Genomic DNA, 21,651 nt, shown 5'->3' with positions numbered 1-21,651 from the left:
TGCGTCCTCAGAACGTGACCGAGTTCCACGCCGCCATCGACGGCGCCGCCGCCAAGCTGACGGAGAAGACGGAGCGCCTGTCGATGGCCGACAGGGACCTGGTGCAGAGTGCCGACGACCACGCCCGCGGGCTGGAGGAGCGGGCGGAGGAGCTGGAGGAGTGAGACGCCGCCTCCCCGATCCGTCTAACCCCTCTAACCTGATTGAAATAACGCCGTCCGGGCCCCGAAACCCGAACGCCGCCGGGCGACCTGACGTGCGCTGTTGATTCTCCCCCCTGCCCAGGGACCTGAAGCGCAGCGACGCCAACGGCTTCGTGCAGAAAGCCATAAGCGCCGCCAACGTTTACAACAACATCGTGAAGTACGTGGCGGACGCCAACATCACGTCCCTGACCAGCCTCAACTCATCCCAGAGCGCCGAGGACGTACGTAGCAGCGGCTCACGTCCACATATCATGGGGAGAGTTTTGTTCCCTTAGCGTGTGGGGAGCAGCGGCGCCGCAGGCCATCTTGCGAAACTCGGAAACTGAGGAACGTAAAACACATGATGTCAACACATGATGTCAAATAAAAACAAAGTTTTGTCTTTTTCTTGGCGAAGCAGAGACGTCATGGTGTGGCCCCTACACTGATCACGTGTCCCCAAACAACCGCATAGACTGCTTATGCTACGGGCCGGCCCAGTGGCACGACAACCTCGAGAACCAGCAGAAAATTTGGGGTTTTTTGCTCAGTGTCGTCGGAAGAGGGAACTTGGGCCCAAAATCTCCTTTATTACCTTGTAGCATGATACTCCCTTTTAATCTGAGGGATGTCAATACAAAACGCAACCAGATTTTGTATTTCACAGATAAACGGGGGAAATGATGGAAGGCGAGATCGGCCGTGGAGGGTTATGTATAAATATAACCACTTCCAATATATATATATATACAGTATATATATATATTTTTTCCCTTAAAGAGGCAGCGTTGATCATGAGAAAACAGTTTGATTCCTCAAGATAAACACATAATTAAGTTGTGATCTCCAAACAACAGGCCGAAAGAATCCTCCACCAGCCTTGATTTGATGGTTAGACTCCATCCAAACCATCTGCGCATTAAAATAATGGCAACGCAAGCGAAACGAGCTCAAGGTGTCATTACGCCGTGTGGGGAGAGGGTGCCTGGGCTGACTCGGCTGTTTTCCGTCTGTTTTTCGGCAGGCTGCCTCGGGGATCAACGCCCAGCTGGACCTCCTGGTGACGCGGAGCGACAACGTCTTCAAGGAATCGGTTTCGCTGCATTCGGAACAGTCCGGTAAACAACAGGAAACGGAACGCATTCCCCGCGATGAGTCACGACCCGTCCAACGTGGACGGACCTTCTTCTGGGTAATGACGCGGTGCTGTTGTCTCCGGCAGAGGTGGTGAGCGAGGTGGCGGACAAGCTCAAGTACATCGAGGAGACCAAAGAAATCATGGATCAAAACAGCAAAACGCTGGCGGAGGTGGTGCAGGATATGGGTGGCATCCAGAGAGGTAGGAAACCGCATGATTCCCCCAGGTGGGCGTGGCGCTGCCCCGCTGGGCTCGTGAGGCGGGCGGTGCTCAGCTCAGAGAACCCAAATGAGATGTGCTGTCTCCGCCCGGCAGACAAGACGTCCAAGCGTCTGGAGTTCGCCCGGGAGGTGGCGGAGGGAACGCTGAACCGCTCGGCGGAGGTCCTGCAGACGATCACCCCCATCAGCTCCAAGGTGGAGCAGTGGGCCACCAACATGAGGAACAAGGCCTACTCCACCGCCGACTACGAGCGGGTCGTCTTCTCAGCGGGGGAAGCAGGTAGCGGAATGTGCCACACACTTCATGTCACGGAGATGATGTTTTTTGATTATGATTAGGTTAGAAGAAGGAAAAGAATACTGTTTCTTGTTGGGTTAAATTGGGTTTTGTTAGGTTTGGTTGGGTTATGTAAGGCTAGACTAAGTTATATTATATTAGTGGTATATTATATTAGTGGTATATTATATTATATTATATTATATTATATTATATTATATTATATTATATTATATTATATTTTATTATTGGTATATTACTGGTATATTATATTATATTATATTATATTATATTATATTATATTATATTATATTATATTATATTCTTTTCTATTCTATTATATTATATTATATTATATTGTTGGTGTATTACTGGTATATTATATTATATTACATTATTTTATAATGTTATATTATATTATATTATATTATATTATATTATATTATATTATATTATATTTATTATATTTATTATATTATATTATATTATATTATATTATATTATATTATATTATATTATATTATATTGGTTTACATTACATGTAAACATGTAACATTAAATTACATTAAATTGGATTAGAAGATTAGAGTAGATGAGATGGTCTGGGTTAGTTTTGTTAGGTTATGTTAGATTACATTAGTTTATATTACACTAGATTAGATCATCATAGATAAGGCAAACTGAAATGACTAGAGAACATTGAAAATGTTAAAAAATAGTTAAAAATATTTTGTAATTTGACTTCTGGAATTTATCCCAAACCTCATGTACTTTACATAAAAAAAGGTGAATTCGGATGCTTTTTTTGAACCATTGATGACACCCTCTAGAGTCCTTTGGACATCCCATCATGGTTCTCTCCCCTTCCTCACACTGTTTTCTATCCCTCAACACCCTCCTCTCACGCTTCTTTCTGGCTTTCAGTGGACAACCTGAACCTCCTGGTGCCCGAGCTGCTGGACAAGCTGAAGGTGGTGGAGGAGAAGAAGCCCGTCAACAACGTCACCACCAACATCATGAGGATCAGGGAGCTGATCGCTCAGGCCCGGAGCGTGGCCAAGAAGGTCCGAGGAACAGCGGAAATCTTCTCAAAAAAACAAATATCATCTTTTCAGTCTGTTATGCAGAAACTTTAGTTCTGACTTCCTATAACCGCGTTTCCTGCTCTTTATTTAATGATACCGACGCATGAATGTTAATCTTATCCTCTAAGATAAGGTTTTTTGTGTTGTATTATCACAACATTTCCCCCGATACAGGTTCAAGTGTCCATGAAATTCGACGGCAACTCGTCCGTGGAAGTCCATCCGCACACCAACCTGGAGGAGCTGAAGACGGTGACCTCCATCAGCCTGTTCATCAGGGTGGACCCTGACAAAGACCCCATCGAGGATCGCTTCGTCCTGTACCTGGGAGACAAACATGTAAGGGAAGGGGAGATCCCAGCTCCTCCATTTTGGATTCTCAAAATGTTCCCCTGAAGACCCACTAATACCACTCATTTTTCATTAGTTGGATATTTCACTTCCTTCCATTCATTTCCAGACATATTCATGGGCGTCTACATTGCATAGTTGGCTTGGACCCCTCGTCTCTCGACCTGCACTCCCTTTCTTCCTTCTAGCTCAGAATTCGGAAGCAAATTTGATGTGTGCTCGGACTCCATAATATAATAATAATAATAAATATACAAGTACCTTCCTAAACACAATAGCAGTCAATGCCATATTGTCATCATTAAACTATAGCTATACTTAAATATAATAATAATAATAATAATAATAATAATAATAATAATAATAATAATAATAATAATAATAAATAAACTAATAATAATAATAATAATAATAATAATAATAATAATAATAATAATAATAATAATATAGAAATAATCATGAATATTATTATTATTATTATTAGAATCTTTACCATGACATTGTGTAGGTCAAAATGTATTTGGCACCATAAACAGATTCTGATTATGGATAATAATAATATATTATTATTTATGTATTCAAGAAATTACAGCAGGTCAGGGAGGTGCATTGTGGGTTGGCAGCCCACGTCTGCTGTAGAAAGTGAACACACAGAGGAGGACAGAAGGAGGGATGAAAGGGAACGAAGGAGCCGCTTGGAGATGAATGGGTTGTTTTTTTGATCCCTTTTCAAAACAAGGTCCTTTCTCAGAGTGGTCTCCAGGAGACGCGTCGACAATAGAGCGTGTGTGCTCCTCCGAGCCAGGGCTCGTTTGCATAAATGCCATTACCCTCAACTCACAAGGCCACCGAGCGTAACACCACCCACTGTGGGCCCTCTGGTCCCCTCAATGCCACTTCACCCTGGAGATTTCCATCCCACTGGAATCTATGCAGCGAACGCTGTGTACGCCTATTCGGCACTTCAGCAAAAAACCCAAAGCCTGACTGGTATGTTTTTCATAGCAATATATGGAGTGGTTAAGCTACATGTGATGAGCATTTTGAGGTGAAATATGTCGTTATAATATGTCAATCACAAGATGATATGGTGACTATACTGGGCGTCTGTTTATACTGGTGGAAAATAGCATCGGGGAGAAAGTTACCGCAGCAGCAGCCGCTGTGAGTTCTGCAGCTGCAGATCTTAAAACAAATGGGCGAGGGCAAAGGTCAAATTTAGGTGATTTGCACGGAAGTCAAAGTTAAACCAACTGACACCTGAGCGACCACCAATGTTCCAGGTTCTCCTGCACTGTAGCTAATGATGTCTCTGTAACTGATAGTGTAGAAAGCAGATTGAATTAAAAGTATCATCACTTACTTTTAATAACGATAATCAGTGTTTATTTCGGTATAAGCACATCAAAGGTAACACGACCTTCATGGAAGAACCGAGTCATCTCGTTCTGTGTTGCTTGTACCTGCAGGGCAGCAAGGACTACGTGGGGCTGGCCATCAAGAACGACAACCTGGTGTACGTCTACAACCTGGGGGGCGAGGACGTGGAGATCCCCCTGAGCACCAAGCCGGTCAGCCAGTGGCCCCCGGTGTTCAACTACATCAAGGTGGAGAGGTACTGAGACAAACTTGACAAAGGTCCATTCAGAACAAAATGGCTGGAACCTGGCTGGGGAGGCTCCGAGTTGCGGTTGGTGGGTGGTAACGGCGCGGTGCTTCCTCGGGCAGGCTCGGCCGACACGGGAAGGTCTTCCTCACCGTCCCCAGCCAGACGACCACGGACGAGCAGAAGTTCATCCAGAAAGGCGAGGCCTTGGGCAGTGACTCGCTGTTTGACATCGACCCCGAAGACATCGTCTTCTTCGTTGGCGGCGTCCCCCCCGGGGTTAAGGTAACGCCAGGCACGGTTCGCACCCAATGGATGTACCGGACGGGGTCCGCTAAGATCTCAATGGCGATTAATGTCAAAGACAGACGCCTAAAAGCGAGCGGCCGATTCAAAGCACCGTCAGGATTCAGGTCCGAACACGAGGAGCTTCAATCTTCATTCTCGACATCTAATCAAAATGTCGTTTTTCTCCTCAAATAGGTTTTGATGAACTTGCATGAACGTGTATTGAAATGCATATTCCCTTCAAGGGACGCACAGACCCCAGTGACTTTTGAAGTTACTACATCTATTTTAACTTTTACGTTCACGTTGCACATTCACTTCAGCTAACTCTGCTCACTTTACCACAAATTTTATACATTTCGTCGAATTGTTGTTAAAAATGTGTAATTTTTGTAAGTATTGCTTACAGTACATTCTTGTTTTTACTTTTTAACTGAGGTCAGCGTCACCGGGGTGCAGTCACTTCCATTTCTTTAACTTTTTTATTTCTCGCTTTTATCTGTGCCACCCCCTGCCTCCGTATCATATGCTGTAATGTATGTTTTGTTGTGGCTCCATCCCAGCTCCCCCCGCCGCTCAGCCTGGCTCCGTTTGTCGGCTGCGTGGAGTTGGCCTCGCTGAACAACGACGTCATCAGTCTGTACAACTTCAAGGAGACGCACAACATGGACGTGGAGGCTTCCAACCCCTGCCCCAGGTTCCTGTTTCACCTTATATCTCCACCTCGTTCGTGTGGTTCAGGAACGGGGGGGAACGACCTCGTCAAATGGTCAAATCGTCCATAGCGTGTCAATTAAAACCTATGGACATGAAATGCAAAAACAAATCCTAACGAGCCCGAAAAACTGTCAAAAACAGTGGGGATTTTTTGTTCTTTTTTGCTAAATTGTTTAAAAATGAAATACATTTCACGTTCTGAACCAAAAATGTCCACCTCTGTATTTAAGTTTATTTATCTTGCTTTGAGAAAATGTGTCTAAACTGTTGGTTGGTTATAACAATTTGACGTTACTTGTATTGATGTATTTCAGTGGAATCAGTTACTAAGCACACTTTTACAGCATTTCTAAGTAACTTCAGCTCAAGTTACTTAACTTTGTAAGCATTTATAAGTAACTTTAGCTAAATTTTCTTAACTTTATAGGCATTTTTAAGTAACTTTTACTAAATTTACATAACTTTTTAAGCATTTCTAAGTAACTTTAGCTCAATATACTAACTTTAACTCAGTGTAACTTAACTAAATAAGCATTTATAAGTAACTTTAACTCGATGTAACTCAACTTTATCAGCCTTTATAAGTAACTTTAACTCAATTTCCTTAACTTTATAAGCATTTATAAGTAACTTTAACTCAATGTAACTTCACTTCAGAAGCATTTATAAGTTACTTTAACTCAGTGTAACTAAACTTTTAAAGCATTTATAAGTACAGACTATATTTTATTTTCTTTCTTTTCAAGTACAAAATATTTTGTGGACTGTTTTTAAAGACTACGATGATTAAACATTTCAGATTATTTCTATCACAAGATTTCTTGTCTTGTTTCTGGAAATGTTATCCTGTGAAATGTCACCTAACTGGCTAATTATTTTGCTCGATTCAATATTTTTTTCCTCATAATTTTGTTTATTTCTTTCTTGTGTTTTGGGAATTTTTCAAGGTGTGTGATTAAAACCCCAAGCTGAGCCCAACTCGCCTCTGTTCTCAGGTACAAGTTGGCGTTCTCCCAGAGCCGCATCTCCAGCTACCTGTTCGACGGGACGGGCTTCGCCCTCATCAACAACATGGAGCGGAGGGGGAAGTTCGGCCAGGTCACCAGGTTCGACATCGCTGTGCGCACCGTGGCCAACGACGGCGTCCTCCTCCTCATGGTCAACGGGGTGAGATTGGCTTCTCTCGGGGCACAGTTTCAACCGAACACACAGAAACACAGAAAAGGAGGCGATCCTTTCTAGGAATCTTAAAATTTAACAAATCGAGAGATTAGGAGAGAATGAACAGAAACTGAACCAACATCACAGTTTATCCCGAGTTGGATCAAATATAGGAATAAAGGGAAGTTCCACAGCATAGCCATATCAAACTGCATCAGCTGATGAGGGAATCCACTATTTTCATTATTATCTTGATGGAAATGTTATGTGATATGGTTCCTAAATCAAATTTATTGTATAAAAGACATGATTCAATACAAAATTTTGATGAATAATTTATCCATCCCCGGAGGAAGATTGTGGAAATATCCATAAATGTATGTTAATCTGTTTGTCTCAGTATGTGACATCTATCAAAGACACCGTTAGAGAGACTAATTAAGACCAATCAGAATATGCACAAAAAAAAAATAGGAGTGGTTTTAGCAATGTATTTTAGAGGAGTTCATCTAAACAACAAACAACATTCTTCCACGGTAGAGGAGCGTGGAAGTTTCCTTTTAATGTGCTCATTGCAACCAAAGCTCCAGAATCTGAATTGCATCAACTGTGTTCCAGAATCACCTTTAAACCCCTTTGTGGTGTGGGGATGGTGTGGTTTGAGCAGCCACACCTGTCCTGGTTCTAGGTATTTGGGGCCCAGGATCAGTGTGGCTGTTCACCTGTTGGTCTAACGAGCAACAGGTAAAACCCCCATCCCCACACTCACTCAGGAGAGGAGCACTTGTCATGGCACGTGTCTATCTGCTCCGTCTATCTGCTTGTTCCATCTTGCCCACTCTCTCCAATAAACTTGTGTTTTCTACCCTGTCATCTTTGTCTCTGTGCCGGAGGTCCCTGAAAATATCACTTGGGTGGCGTGTTGCAGGCGGAACTGCCACACTGGCGCCTGAACAGAGGCTCTTCGGCATGGGGAAGGGACACAGAAGACAGGATAGAAAACACAAGATTATTGTAGTAGTCGGAGGACAAAGCCCTGGAGCAGATAGACACATGTCATGACAAGGGCTCCCATCCTGAGTGAGTGTGGGGATGGGGGTTTTACCCGTTGCTCGTAAGACCAACCAAGGAGCAACAGGTGAACAGCCACACTGATCCTGGGCCCCAATTACCTAGACCCAGGACAGGTGTGGCTGTTCAAACCACACCATCCCCACACCACACCACCCCTTCTCTACTAAAGAATATTAAATCATCTCGGTATTACATCAAATTTAGTGAATATCCCTTCAGGTCCTGATCATGCTGAAATGTGTTGCAACTCTTTTGTACTTTTTCCAGAATCAGTTCTTCCTGCTGGATTTGAAGGACGGTTTCCTGCGTCTGATGTATGACTTTGGATTCAGCAACGGGCCGATCGTCATGGACAACCGCATTCCAAAGCTACAGATCAGCGACGCCCGATACCACGAGGTACAACCGCTATGCGCGACGCCACGTTGCCCCGGGCAACGCTGATCTGGTTCCAAACATTATAAGCCCGATGTGTAGTGTGGCCTGAGACCTTTTGTTGATTACGCCAATATTCCTGAAATTTCATGACAACATTTTATTTAAATGACAAAACTTGAATATTTTATAATTCTATATTCAATTGTGCATTTTATTCTGTTAGTTCTTTATGAATTGTCTTGTGTTCAAAGGAAATGTCATAATATTCATAAATAATAAACAGATAGTATTAATGAATTTCCCCCGTGATTAATAAAGATTAATATGTTGATAATATGTTAATATGTTGTAATGTAAATTAAGTTAACTAAAGTTAACAAAATTAAGATAAAACAAATGCAGATTAATACTGAGGAAATACAAGGAACACTTAGCAGGAAAAAATTAGTCATTCGATCAACATAAAAAAAAAAGTCTTAAAAAATGTGCAAAACCATTATTTTTATGGCGTTCTCAATTTAAAATTAAGAGATTTAAGTGTCAATCTAAGCTGAGAATACCTGAAAAATATAGGTTGAATAATTTAAAGTAATGTTTAAAAAGTTGATCCAGTTACTTCAATCTAATGGTTTCAGCATCGTTAAATATGTCCGTCTTACGAATGTTTGAAACCAGATTAGCGGTCTCCGTGGCGATCCGCCGGATGGCGCCGTCCCTTCCGCAGGATGGACCGATCCAGCTCTTTTTCTCATTTTTAGTTGAGCTCTTGAATGAATCCTCTTACCCCTGGTGCACCCTCTTCCTGTCTTTCCGGCGTCCGTCTGTCGTTTTTTAAAAGGTGTCAGTGATCTACCATCAGTCCAAGAAGGTCATTCTGTTGGTGGACAAGAGTCACGTCAAGTCCATGGAAAATCCCAGAACCGCGCTGCCCTTCTCAGACATCTACATAGGGGGCGCTCCGTCCCACGTCCTCAGCTCCAGGTCAGAGTGGGTCTCAATATACCTATAATAATATTATATGTATATCGGTTTAGGGTTAGGGTTAGGGGTTAGGGTGAGGGTTAGGGTTAGGGTCAGGATCAGGAATAGGGTTAGGGTTAGGGGTTAGGGTGTCCTCCATGGCCAATGGGACCATAACCCTAACCTTAATTTACGATAAGGATTTCAAAAAGGTTATATCATAACCTTTTGTAACCCTTATCGTAAGTTGCTTTGGACAAAGGCGCGATGATGCACGAATAATGCTGAAACCTAATGAAATACAGTATTGTAATACAGTATAAAACCAAATGTTTGAGCCCAGGCTAAGCCCTCTGTCGCCCCCTGCAGGCCGGAGCTGTCCTCCGCGGTGGGGCTGAAGGGCTGCGTGAAGGGCTTCCAGTTCCAGAAGAAGGACTTCAACCTCCTGGAGGAACAGGGAACCATCGGCATCAGCAGCGGCTGCCCCGAGGAGTCACTGGTATAAGAGCTGCACAGAAAACAAACTAATTCAAAGTTATATATCGTTATTGCATCTTTATGTCCGCAGATTGAAGGATCCTGGCATATCATATATTTTCTTCAATATATTGCACATACACGTGTGGAATAAATAGAATAGGGAGAAGTTTCAATTTGGCGTGATTTGTTGCATACACACTTAGAAAAATGTTTTAAATTGTTAAACCTATATATTTTTAGGTTTTGTCAACTGACAATGTATACTTAAACCTCTTAAAAGTTGAGAAAACTGAAAAAAACAAATGTTTGTTTAACACAACAAAGATAACTTCACTAACATTGAAGATTTTTTAAAAGTCGATCCAATGGTTCCTGCTTGAAGCAAAGGAAATAAAAAGAAAAGGTAACATAATCAACAATAAGACGATGAAATGGGCAGATGAGTGAGCAGCCTGTTTGCGTGTGTGTGTGTGTGTGTGTGTGTTTGTCATGGTCCAGATGTCCCATAAGGCGTACTTCAGCGGGCAGAGCTTCCTCGGATCCACCGCCAAGATTTCCCCCTTCGACTCCTTCGAGGGAGGCATGAACTTCAGGACGCTGCAGCCCAGCGGCCTCCTCTTCTACCACACCCAGGGGGTAAACAGCACCAGTCCGCTCCAATCCTTTCATACCACCTTAAAAGCTGCGTGTTACTACTATTTTTTTTGTGGTTAAATCGATTTCAGTTGGTGCTTGTACTGGAAATTGACTCTTCCAAGCTCCGATTGACGCGACACAGTGGGGCGTGGCCGCGTACTGGCTTGCACACTGACAGGAAGTAATACCACTGCACAGGAAGTGGTGTGGTTTACGCACAAATTCTGAGCAAGTTCTTGTCAGGTCGCTGAGGTGCTTGAAGTGCTTGAATTTCGTTCCACAGAAATTGAAGTACTGGAACACCTTGAAAATAGTGCTTGAAAAAAAGTGCATGAAAAGCCAACGTGGTCATTGAAAACCTGTGAAATTCTCCTGGTTTAGTCATAGTTTATGCCAAAAATAGACACTTGATGACACCCAATGAGATTAAAAATAGACAAATGAATATAAATAATAGACAATCAGACTAGGATTATATTATATTTTATTTAATAATGATCACATTGAAAAGTCATTATATTTCTTTTGCATGAATCCTTGAAAAAGAAAAATATATAGTGCTGGAAAAGTACTTGAAAGTCGTTGAATTTCATTTAGTTTAGTTGATGATTTAGTTATGCCAGAATGAACCCTGTGAAAATAGAGATGGGGTGCAGCGCATTTAGGATGCAGCGATCGTGAGGAGTTATTCTGAAAGTCAAAATGGAATAAATTGTTCCTGTGAATCCACTTTAAATGTGAGGGGGGCTGTTTCGGGTTGTTTTTATTTTGCGGCGCATCTAAATTTCTGACCTTCCTCCGCTGTGAACGCGCTGTCGCCTCCAGCCCGACGAGTTCAGCATCTCCCTGGAGAACGGGGCCGTGGTGCTGAACTGCAGGGGAACCCGAGTCAAGTCGCACAAGAAGCAGTACAGCGACGGCAGGACGCACTTCCTGGTCGCCTCCATCAGCGACCAGAAGTAGGGGAACACACACGCACACACACACGCACACACACACACACACTCCACCAATGTTATATTATTTATTGTTTTATTTATCATTATTCAAATTTTTTCATACTGCATAAACTGCATTAATACCTGGTTAAGTACATGGATAGAGGGATGGATGGAGAGATGGGGGGAGGAAGATAGATATAGATAAAGATGGGAGGAGGGAAGGAGGTTCATAGATCAAGATGGATGGATGGAGGGAGGAAGATAGACGATGATGAACGGATGACAGTTTTACGGTTGAGGGAGAGAGAGATAGATCTGGATAGGAAGGGTTAATGAAAGATGGATGGATGAGAGATAGATAGATAGATAGATAGATAGATAGATAGATAGATAGATAGATAGATAGATAGATAGATAGACAGATAGATAGATAGATAGATAGATAGATAGACAGATAGATAGATAGATAGATAGATAGATAGATAGATAGATAGATAGATAGACAGATAGATAGATAGACAGATGGATAGACAGATAGATGGATAGATAGATAGATAGATAGATAGATAGATAGATAGATAGATAGATAGATAGACAGATAGATGGATGAATTGATAGTCTCCAGCTGATTGGCTGTGGTCTGGGTCTCAGGTACGAGCTGGTGGTGGACGACAAGGACAAGCACGAGAAGAAGCGTCCGTCCTCCTCCTCCTCCTCCTCCTCCTCCTCCTCCTCTTCCCCGACGCTGAGGAGCTTCTACTTCGGAGGATCTCCCAAGAGCAGCATGAAGAACTTCACCGGCTGCATCAGCTACGCCTACATCAACAGGTGATCCCATAGGATGCTGCTGTTAGGATCAACGGGCGGATCGGTGGTTCCCAACCTGAGGTCCGGGGCCCCCTAACGTTTCAGTGTTTATTTCATTGAACAAATTCGGTCTAATACAGAAATCAAATATTTCAATTAATTTGTGTCTACATTCTTTTTTTTAATAATACTTAAAGGGGTTGATAACTTCCAAACGAAGTATCCATATCACGATTCACAAAGTGAAACAAAAGAGGAGAACGGCATCGCAAACCGCTTCAGGAGACGGACACATGGAGGGAGGAGGGTGGAGGCCGTTCACGTAGTTTCTCTCTCTCCGCCTTTGTCAGACAAGACCGGGACATCGAGGCGGAGGACTTCCAGCGCTACGCCGAGAAGGTGCAGACGTCCCTGCAGGACTGCATGGTGGAGCCTCCCCCCGCCGCACTGACGTCCAGGCACAGACAGACCAACCAGACCAGGAAGGTGAGAAGCAGACAGCAGGCTGGGTGTCCTGGCGAGGGGCCGGACGCCACGCCACGCTTCCCTGCAGCCTCAGGTGCAGCCAGCCGCTCATTAGCGGCAAAATAACCCCAGCGGGGGAGATGGGGAAGGAGGCTATTTGGCGATAATGACCGATGATTGGTTTGCTTAGTTTAAGAGCTTATGCACAGAAAAATAGTCACAGTCAAAGCTGCGACACGCTGAGTGGGATGAAGTTCAATGTTGATGTACGCATTGATCTCTTCGGGACCTCCACTGCAGTTTCTGAGCACCGCCACAAGATGGCGCCAATTGCTTGCGTTAGCGTTAGAGTGTAGGCGGAGTGATACAAGGGGTGTGAAAGCAGGCGGAGAGGTGTTTTTTTTAACCGTCAGTGGTCGTTATTCAGAGATAACAGGCCGCCGATCGCGGCTGTCGATCAGTCACAACGGGGTATTCCATCGTCTCTCATTGCCCTGGAGAACCCCCCAAAACCCATCATCCACCCGTGTGTCTCTCAGGCGGGCAGGGAGCGGCCGGCCCCGCCGCTCGGCCTGCTGGGAGGGAGGAGCGATGACGGCCCGCAGCCGCCGAAGGTCGACGCCCCCCGCTGCTACCTGCCCTCCAGGCCCAGGTCCGCCAGACAGGCCTTCCAATATGGCGGCGTCGCCCACAGCCGCCAGGAGTACGCCGACGTCCCAGAATCCCTCTCTGAGAGGTGAGACACGTGGAGAGTACAGATGGAAAGAAATCCAGGACTTTGACTAAACTGCTGCATTTACGTGCAACTTTGGAGGTATTTGCACTTTGCTTGATTGGTTTCATTATCTGTATTTCACTTTATTTTGAAGTACATATATGACTTCATTAACAACAAGATCGTTTAAATGAAAGGGTTTGGAAATAAAAGTGTGCCCGTTCAACAACTACTTTTGGTAATTCAATTCAATAGCAGATTTTTAGACGTACGCCTTTTTGGGGGGGTTTACCTGTACATGATCAGCAAAATAACCAGGAAAAATAAAAATATACAAAAATGATTGAGAAATCATGGATGAGAAATTTAATGAAACCATAACATTCGGAAAAAATAAATTTGACAACAGCAAAAACGAGCAATATAAATGACTTTAAAAAGTTTTTTTTTTTTAAGTGTAATACTTTTCAAATGTTGTCTAGAGGACTGACCTTCACCACTGTTTTCTTGGTTTATTTATATTCGAGTTAAAGAGTCAGAGCAGAAGTCCCTCCACTGGGACTAACCCCGAGGTCAAAACCTTATTTAAAAGCTGCTCTGTCGCTTTCTGTCTGCCCGACCGCCTTTCTCCTCCTCCTCCTCCTCCACCTCCTCCACCCCCAGGTCGCACTTCTCCCTGTCCCTGAAGACCCAGGTGTCCTTCGGCCTGGTCCTCTACGTGTCTGGCGAGCAGGAGAGCCACTTCCTGTCGCTGTTCCTCGCCGGCGGGAAGCTGGTCTACGCCTTCAACGTGGCCGAGCACCGCGTCACCGTCAGGAGTCGGGAGAGATACAACGACGGCGCCTGGCACGATGTGAGTCCGATGAGCGGCTGAACAAATGAACAAATGAACGTTCCGTGATAAGAGCTGGGAAACGTGAAAGGGCTTAATTTACATTTACATTTAGTCATTTATCAGACGCTTTTATCCAAAGCGACTTACAATTGTTCAAACACCGACGGACGCAGCCATCAGGAGCAATTAGGGGTTAAGTGTCTTGCTCAAGGACACTACAGCATGCTAGCAGGAGGAGCCTGGGATCCAACCAGCAACCTTTAGATCACTAGACCACCAGCTCTACCGCCTGAGCTACCATCCCCCATGGGAATATAGCACCACTCATATCACAATATCTATGTGGCAGTTTCTCCTGCCACCCAAGTGGTGTTTCCAGGGGCCCTCCGGCACAGAGACAGAGAAGACGATGGGTTGTAAACACAAGTTTATGGCAGAGAGGAGGCTCGGTGGAACGAGCCTGGAGCAGATGGAACATCTCATGACAGGGCTCCTGTCCTGAGTGAGGGTGGGGATGGGGGTTTTAACCTGCTGCTCGTTAGCCCCACCAACGAGCAACAGGTATGCAGCCACCCTGATCCCAATCACCTCGACCCAGGTCAGGTGTGGCTGCTCAACCCGACCATCCCCGCTCCACGCCACATACCCCCGACGCCAAGCTGAGGCCAGGGAGAATTCCTTCCTATCTGCTCTGACTTCCAAATTGAGCGTCATCGTGTGCTACGGCCACGCATAGCCTGACAGGTTCTTCACCTTTCATGAAACTTACTGTATGTCTTCTTACTTATATTATGTCATTGTCATCATTTCATTACAAAACAGCAGTGACAGGAAATAAGTTATTGTGCAGCCCTGAAGAGATTAGTGTTGTTCGTGCTATTTAATTATTCTATCAATGTGAAGCAACTTGTTGTTGTTGTTGTTGTTGTTGTGTCTGAAAGGAACAATACAAATAAATTATTATGATGATGATGATTATGATTATGATTATTATCTTTATTGTTATTGTTATTATGATTATGATTATGATTATTATTATTATTATTATTGCTACTAATAATGATAATAATGATAATAATAATAATAATAATAATTATTATTATTATAATTATTATTATTATTATTATTATTATTATTATTATTAATAATAATATTATCTGTGTAGTTTGGACTATATTGGATGCCACGAGAGTAAAAATGGATTAGGTTCAAATGGATTTTGTTGGATTAGGCCAGATTAGAGTTGTATGAGACTAGGTCACTCTGGATTACGCGAGCATAGTTTGAATTTGGATATCGGATTACATTAGAGGTCATGGGATTAGGAGGTATGGATCTCATTAGGTAGATTAGGATGGAGAGGTGGTGTCAGGGATGAAAACCCCTCGAGGAAAATCAGCAGCTGCACAGAATATTCCAGTACAGATTAAACAAGACATTACTTACAGTAATATACACCAGGCTTTGTTCTAAATAACTAACGGACATCTACACAAGTGTTTTAAGATGTAAACATTGTTCATTCTAGCCAGAAGCCATGAGAAAAGAAAACAGTGAACAGATGAATTCATCCCTAAAGAGAATAAAATCTATATGAGACGGAGGCCTCGTGTTAAACTCTGCACGACATGTGTTCATCACCGTTTCACCACCTCCTGCCTTGTGCTTCTGCAGGTCATATTAATCCGTGACGGCAGCACGGGCAGATTAATAATCGATGGACTGACGGTGCTGGAGGATGGAGCCCCGGGGGGAAAGGTCTCGTGGAGGGTCAGGAGTCCCATCTACGTGGGAGGAGTTCCTCCGGGACGAGCCCAGAGCAACGTTCAGGTAGAAGACGAGGAGAGGAGCGGGGTTCACAATATACAGGGAAAGGTTAAAACACAGTAGTTTCATATAATATCACAATAATAATAATAATTATTGTTATTATTATAACAATATATTTTTTTTAATATATGATGAATGATGATGAATATAAATATAATATTACCATTATAATAACGATGTTAATGATAATAATAATAATAATAATAATCTTAATAATAATAATAATAATAATAATAATAATTGTTATTATTATTATTATTATTATTATTATTATTATAACTGTGCTAAAAGCCTTTATAGTAGTAACAGTAATATTAATATGCATTATTAATATAAATTACTAATAACCTTTAGAATTATTACCATTATGATAACAATAATATAATAATAATAATAATAATAATAATAATAATAATAATAATAATAATTATAACTTTATTTAATATCCTTCAAAACCAATAAACAAAGTTCTGTACCAACAGGCCCTAAAAACCATAAAGCAATAAATTCATACCCATAGCCTAACACTAACCAAAAGCAGATAAAAACAACACATCACAAAAACTGTATAAATAAGAATAAAATAGGTGAACACTAACTTCACTTCCTGGTAAAATGTAACAGGTGATCGTCCTGTGCCAGACATGCATAATAATAATAATAATTAAGGATGAAAAATCGAAAACTAAAAATATGATCTAATCCAAAAAAAAAAACCATAGCAATCCATCGAGAGATGATTGGAAATCAGCCTCAGAGTGGGGATACGCTCCAGTTCAGTGCAGAGGAATGTTCAGGTGCATCACGCCTGAGACGCAGACAAATTGGGCGTGGAAACGTTCAACAACAGGGCTGCGGCGTTGGAACAGGAAAACAAAATCGATCTACATTCTGTCATTTATAAGCCCAGGTTCAGACATTCAGGTACGGACCTCCGCTGGGCGCCGGCAAACGGGCGTTAGAAAAGTGCAAACACAAGGAGAAGTACAACGGTGGTCATGGGAACCCGTCCCAGCGAGGTCAGAGGTGCAGGAGAGCATCCCTCGGCCAAATCAATGGCATCGTTTCCACCATTCATCACACGCTGTCAGGGAGCTTTGTGCTCCCACTACAGAAGACCTTTCCCAGGGAATGATGGGAAACAGGAAGTCACCGCCGCGACCCCGACTTCCCCTCTCCAGCATCCTCTACTATTAATATCCTCTGCCTCAGTCTGCTCTGTGTGATGTCGTGCATCATGTGTTCCAGAAAAGCTGCTTTTTTTTTTTTTCATTTTTTCAAACGTCAGAAAGTTCTGACGGCTTCGTCAAACCGCCACAGTTCTCTGCTTGAGGAAAACAATAAAAAGCTGTGAACCCTATATATATATATATATTTTTTTTTTACCATGATTCGCTTCCCCATCGCCCCTCTTCCCCTCGCAGGGAAGCTCCTTCTCCGGCTGCCTGAGGAACCTGCAGCTGGACGGGCGCGGGTTCCCCTCCGTCAGCCGGACGTTCGGGGTGACGCCGTGCTTCCAGGGGCCCTCCGAGCCGGGGACCTACTTTTCCGAGGAGGGAGGATACGTCGCCCTCGGTAACGCACGACCCCTAAAACTGAGACGTTGCCCGGTTTCATTTGTTTTCAAAACTGACTGTAAGCAGGTGACAAACAAAGGTTCTTAAATGATGTCACATCCTCTTAAACGACAGGTTCGCTCTTTTTCGACCCAGGCCTTTTTTAAATGCTGTTTTCCATCATTTAGAACAGTTCATAGCCCAACCTCACAAACGCTTTACTACTTTACGATATAGCACTCTGTGCAGCTTCTCGCTCTGCTTCAATTTAGTCCAATGGGGCAAAGGTTTAAGACTTAAAAAATGTAAAATTTTCATATTATAGTGACACGTGTCTTAGTGTATTTTCTTTACATGATTTGAACAAGGTAAATCACGTTTTATTCCAAACGAAATTTTACACCGCAGTACATCCAGAGCCTCACTTTTGCTACAGCAGGTTGCCAGTGGGAAGCGACTTCCTGTTTCTAGTCTCTAACGTTAGCGTGGACTCAATAAAAGATAAAATGCAAGTGCAAATCTTTTTTTTTTCCATGACCTTGTAACTTCATACACGTCATGCATTTGACACCCCGGGACCTGCTTCATCTTCATCCTCTTTCTCCTCCTCCCTCAGATGACTCCTACTCCCTGGGCCAGAGGTTCCAGCTGTTGGTGGAGGTGCGCCCCCGTGTGGCGTCCGGGGTGCTACTGCACGTGCAGGCTGCAGAGGACGATTCCCTCACCATGTACATGCACCAGGGAGCCGTGAGTTGAATAATAATAGTTGGTCGACAGTGTTGAAGAAAAACAAACAGGTACTGGTTGTAAAAGGCAAATTAAGTTGTACTGACGCTACCTGTGTCTTCTCCGTGTGCTAAAGCGTGATCGGCAAACAAAAAGCTGCTTGGGTTCGGCTCGGTCGTCAACCCACACGCGCGGCGCGGGGCAAACGTTGTTAATAATCAATGAGTCAGTCTAGGCAAACTGTCTAGGGGGTGGGGTGAATGAGAAAGTGTCCTCATAATGCACGGTTGTAGTTTCGTTCCATAAGGAAACGGAGTCAAATAAAATAGCCGCCATCTATCTAATCTACGAGTACATTCATACAGAGGCACACATGCAGAGTCCGATTTTTGATGAGAAAGGACCCAACTCCCAATCTCGTGGGGTGTAACGGAAAAGTGACATAACAAGTAGTGTAACAAATTACTGTTCGCCCGGAGTGATAAGTAAAGTGATGATATTCCTTTTTGAGTAACGAGACCAACACTGCTGGTCACATCATGAAGAATTGTTTAAAGATTAATTAGATGATACATTCGTTATTTTATTACTGCTATTATTATACTAGTAAATTAACCAAATGGCTCCAAAATGTATTGAAATCTGTGTTGGCAAAGTAATCAAAAGAAACAGAAGTTTGTTCCCTTGACAGTGAATCCTGGCAGAAGATATGATTTGCATACATGTTTTATATATATCTACTGTATATATATATATATATGCAGTATATATGCAGTATATATATATACAGTATATATGTATTGAATTGAGTTGGTGTTTTGTTTAAACTGTGAAATATGAGTTGTCAATAAAGATATATCACATTTATCACACCATTAAATATTTATAATATGATAACTTAATTACTTCTCTCTAACTCATCTAAGATTTAAAAAAAAAAGTGTTAAAATGTTCTGGCAAGCTCCGGTTCCCCAAGGAATCCGGTATTGGTGTATTTTCTAGATAACACACTGTAAATGTATCCTCATGCAGGTGGTGGTGCTGGTGAACAGCGGCCTCCGTCAGTTCTCCACGCAGGTCTCTCCACAGCAGGGTCTGTGCACTGGCAGCTGGCACCGGATCACTGGTAATAAACCTGGCACAGCACCAGTACAGCCATTAGGAAACGGAACAAAACCACGGCGTTTAGGGTTCCATGCGACGCTCTCTCTCTCGTTGCAGTGATCAGAGACGCCAACGTCGTGCAGCTGAATGTGGACTCTGAGATCAACCACGTGGTGGGGCCTCTGAATCCCATCGCCACGGAAACCAAAACGCTCCTGTTCATTGGTGGAGCCCCAGGTGAGAGGAGGGGCCCGCGTGACGCCAGGGCTTCAGATCAACTATTAGCGGGTCGATAGCAAATTCATCCCTGGGTGTACACAAATGAGATAGCGACGGGCTGCACGCTAATTGTGTTAGCATAATGCATGGCTGCAGATGGGATCAGCTAGCCTAGCTCCTGGGAAATTAGGGAAATACACATTCCAGCGTCTCAAAAACTGACTTTTTTTCAAACAATACATCTTATGTCTACGATGAGTGAAAGTAAAAACATAAAATATAGATCATAGTTAAATGCAGCTGCATTCAGAACAATTTTAGGTCTAGCATCATTTGATTATTTTTGAAAAATGAACGTTCCCGTTCCCGAAATTATATTAAATATATGTGTTTATGGCAACTTAAAAAAACTTAAAATCAAGATCTTGGTTTTATCCTTCTTGTCTGATCAAAGGAAAAATCTGGAGATAAACAAAAAGAGGATTTCCCAACAAAGTATCTGAAGTATCCCTTTATTGGACCTTCATAAATAAACGCTGGGGCCCCCTCATGGCCCCCCTATGATGTGCAGGATTATTGAGTATTTTCATTTAATTATTTAATGAATCCCCCACGCAGACTCCCACTTCCCAGAAGGCCTTGCGACCAGGAAGTCCTATGTGGGCTGCATGAGGGACCTGAGAATCAACGACGGCCCAGTGAGCTTCAGCAAAGCTGCTGTGGTCAGCGGAGCGGTCAGCGCCGGAAGCTGTCCGGCGGCGTAACGCGGGGCCACGCCCGTCGCCGCGGCAACGACCAAATCATGTTTCTTCTCCTCCTCCATACGGAAGAAGGAGAACCGCAAGAGCAAGAACAAGAACAAGAACAAGAGCAAGAAAACGCCTTAATCTGATGACTTTGTCCTTTTTTTAATTCCATTTGTTGTCTTGTTTGTATTTGTTTTTTTTTACAAAAAATAGAATCAGACATGCAAAAACACATTTTAATCCATTCAAGATTTCTAGAATGCCTTTGAAAAAAAAGTGAAGATAAGTTAAAATAACACTTTTGATCCGGAAGTTTAAAATAAAACTTTCTGCTGTAAGATTTTGTTGAGTTTCCATCAAGTTCAGGCTCCTCACTGAGGTTCAAGTAAGAGTCAGTAATCTGTATTTTCTCTTCAGTTATAAGGTATTCACAAACCTCGCTCCCACTGGCTCGGGCGGAGACGATCTCAAAGAGACGTTTGATGTCGAGCTGTGTGATCCGATGCCCAACATCGCTCGGGCAGCACTTTGCCTCTGTTTCCCCTGATGAATAAATCACATTTTTCACCGTTTGGCTTGATTCTTTGGAGGAGATGATCATTTTTTTTATCCTTTTATACAAGTTATATCTTCAGAATCATGATCAGAATGACTTATTTTGCCAGGTGCATTTAAATTATTGGTGCAAGCTTGTCTGGTTAGTATTCAAAAAAAGAAGAAAAAAGAAGCTTAACAGTCATGAGGAAAAAAAATAGTAAAATAGAAAGAAAAGTTAAGTATAAAAATAATATGGAAAAGCAAAACAAGAATTGTCAAGGATATAAAATATACAGATAAAATTTACATCTCATATAAGCTGCCAAAGTCTAGTATGCAAATATTAATACATAGAGTAGGAACCACTTGAAGAGGGCTCTTCCAGCCGGTTGACAGCAGAATAGCAACCAGCTTCCGGCCAGTTTCCAGCCGACCACCAGGGGGCTCCCAGCCAGCTGCCAATCAGCTGGAATTTACCACTCCTCTCATGTGTCCTGACAGGGCGTGTTTAATTCCAACTGTAAACACGCCCATTCATTGCAGTGGGTCACCATGAGATGACTAACTTCACAAAAACATAATCACATTTCAGAGAGAGATTTCAGTTTTTCAC

General features: G+C 42.9%; 1 protein-coding gene across 1 annotated transcript in view; it reads left to right on the top strand.

Moving 5' to 3' along the window:
• The window catches only part of lama4 (laminin, alpha 4), a 43,077-nt gene extending 22,012 nt beyond the window's left edge, over positions 1–21,065 (top strand). Inside the window, exons 15-40 of the mRNA XM_080024449.1 lie at positions 12–160; positions 286–427; positions 1,210–1,303; positions 1,408–1,524; positions 1,639–1,824; positions 2,746–2,885; positions 3,081–3,245; positions 4,727–4,872; positions 4,986–5,148; positions 5,715–5,848; positions 6,864–7,035; positions 8,371–8,502; positions 9,320–9,462; positions 9,811–9,940; positions 10,420–10,557; positions 11,383–11,516; positions 12,150–12,326; positions 12,656–12,791; positions 13,310–13,506; positions 14,149–14,338; positions 15,995–16,150; positions 17,575–17,725; positions 18,323–18,453; positions 19,465–19,558; positions 19,654–19,773; positions 20,374–21,065. Coding sequence (XP_079880575.1) covers positions 12–160; positions 286–427; positions 1,210–1,303; positions 1,408–1,524; positions 1,639–1,824; positions 2,746–2,885; positions 3,081–3,245; positions 4,727–4,872; positions 4,986–5,148; positions 5,715–5,848; positions 6,864–7,035; positions 8,371–8,502; positions 9,320–9,462; positions 9,811–9,940; positions 10,420–10,557; positions 11,383–11,516; positions 12,150–12,326; positions 12,656–12,791; positions 13,310–13,506; positions 14,149–14,338; positions 15,995–16,150; positions 17,575–17,725; positions 18,323–18,453; positions 19,465–19,558; positions 19,654–19,773; positions 20,374–20,519 — 3,783 coding nt within the window. The 3' untranslated portion in view covers positions 20,520–21,065. The remainder of the gene's footprint in view (positions 1–11; positions 161–285; positions 428–1,209; positions 1,304–1,407; positions 1,525–1,638; positions 1,825–2,745; positions 2,886–3,080; positions 3,246–4,726; positions 4,873–4,985; positions 5,149–5,714; positions 5,849–6,863; positions 7,036–8,370; positions 8,503–9,319; positions 9,463–9,810; positions 9,941–10,419; positions 10,558–11,382; positions 11,517–12,149; positions 12,327–12,655; positions 12,792–13,309; positions 13,507–14,148; positions 14,339–15,994; positions 16,151–17,574; positions 17,726–18,322; positions 18,454–19,464; positions 19,559–19,653; positions 19,774–20,373) is intronic.
• The last annotated feature ends 586 nt before the right edge of the window (positions 21,066–21,651 follow it).

Source organism: Zeus faber, assembly GCF_960531495.2.
Source record: "Zeus faber genome assembly, chromosome: 2".
In the NCBI taxonomy this organism is placed as follows: domain Eukaryota; kingdom Metazoa; phylum Chordata; class Actinopteri; order Zeiformes; family Zeidae; genus Zeus; species Zeus faber.
Note: the sequence above shows the minus strand (reverse complement) of the source record. Positions and strands in the feature narration are given on the sequence as shown.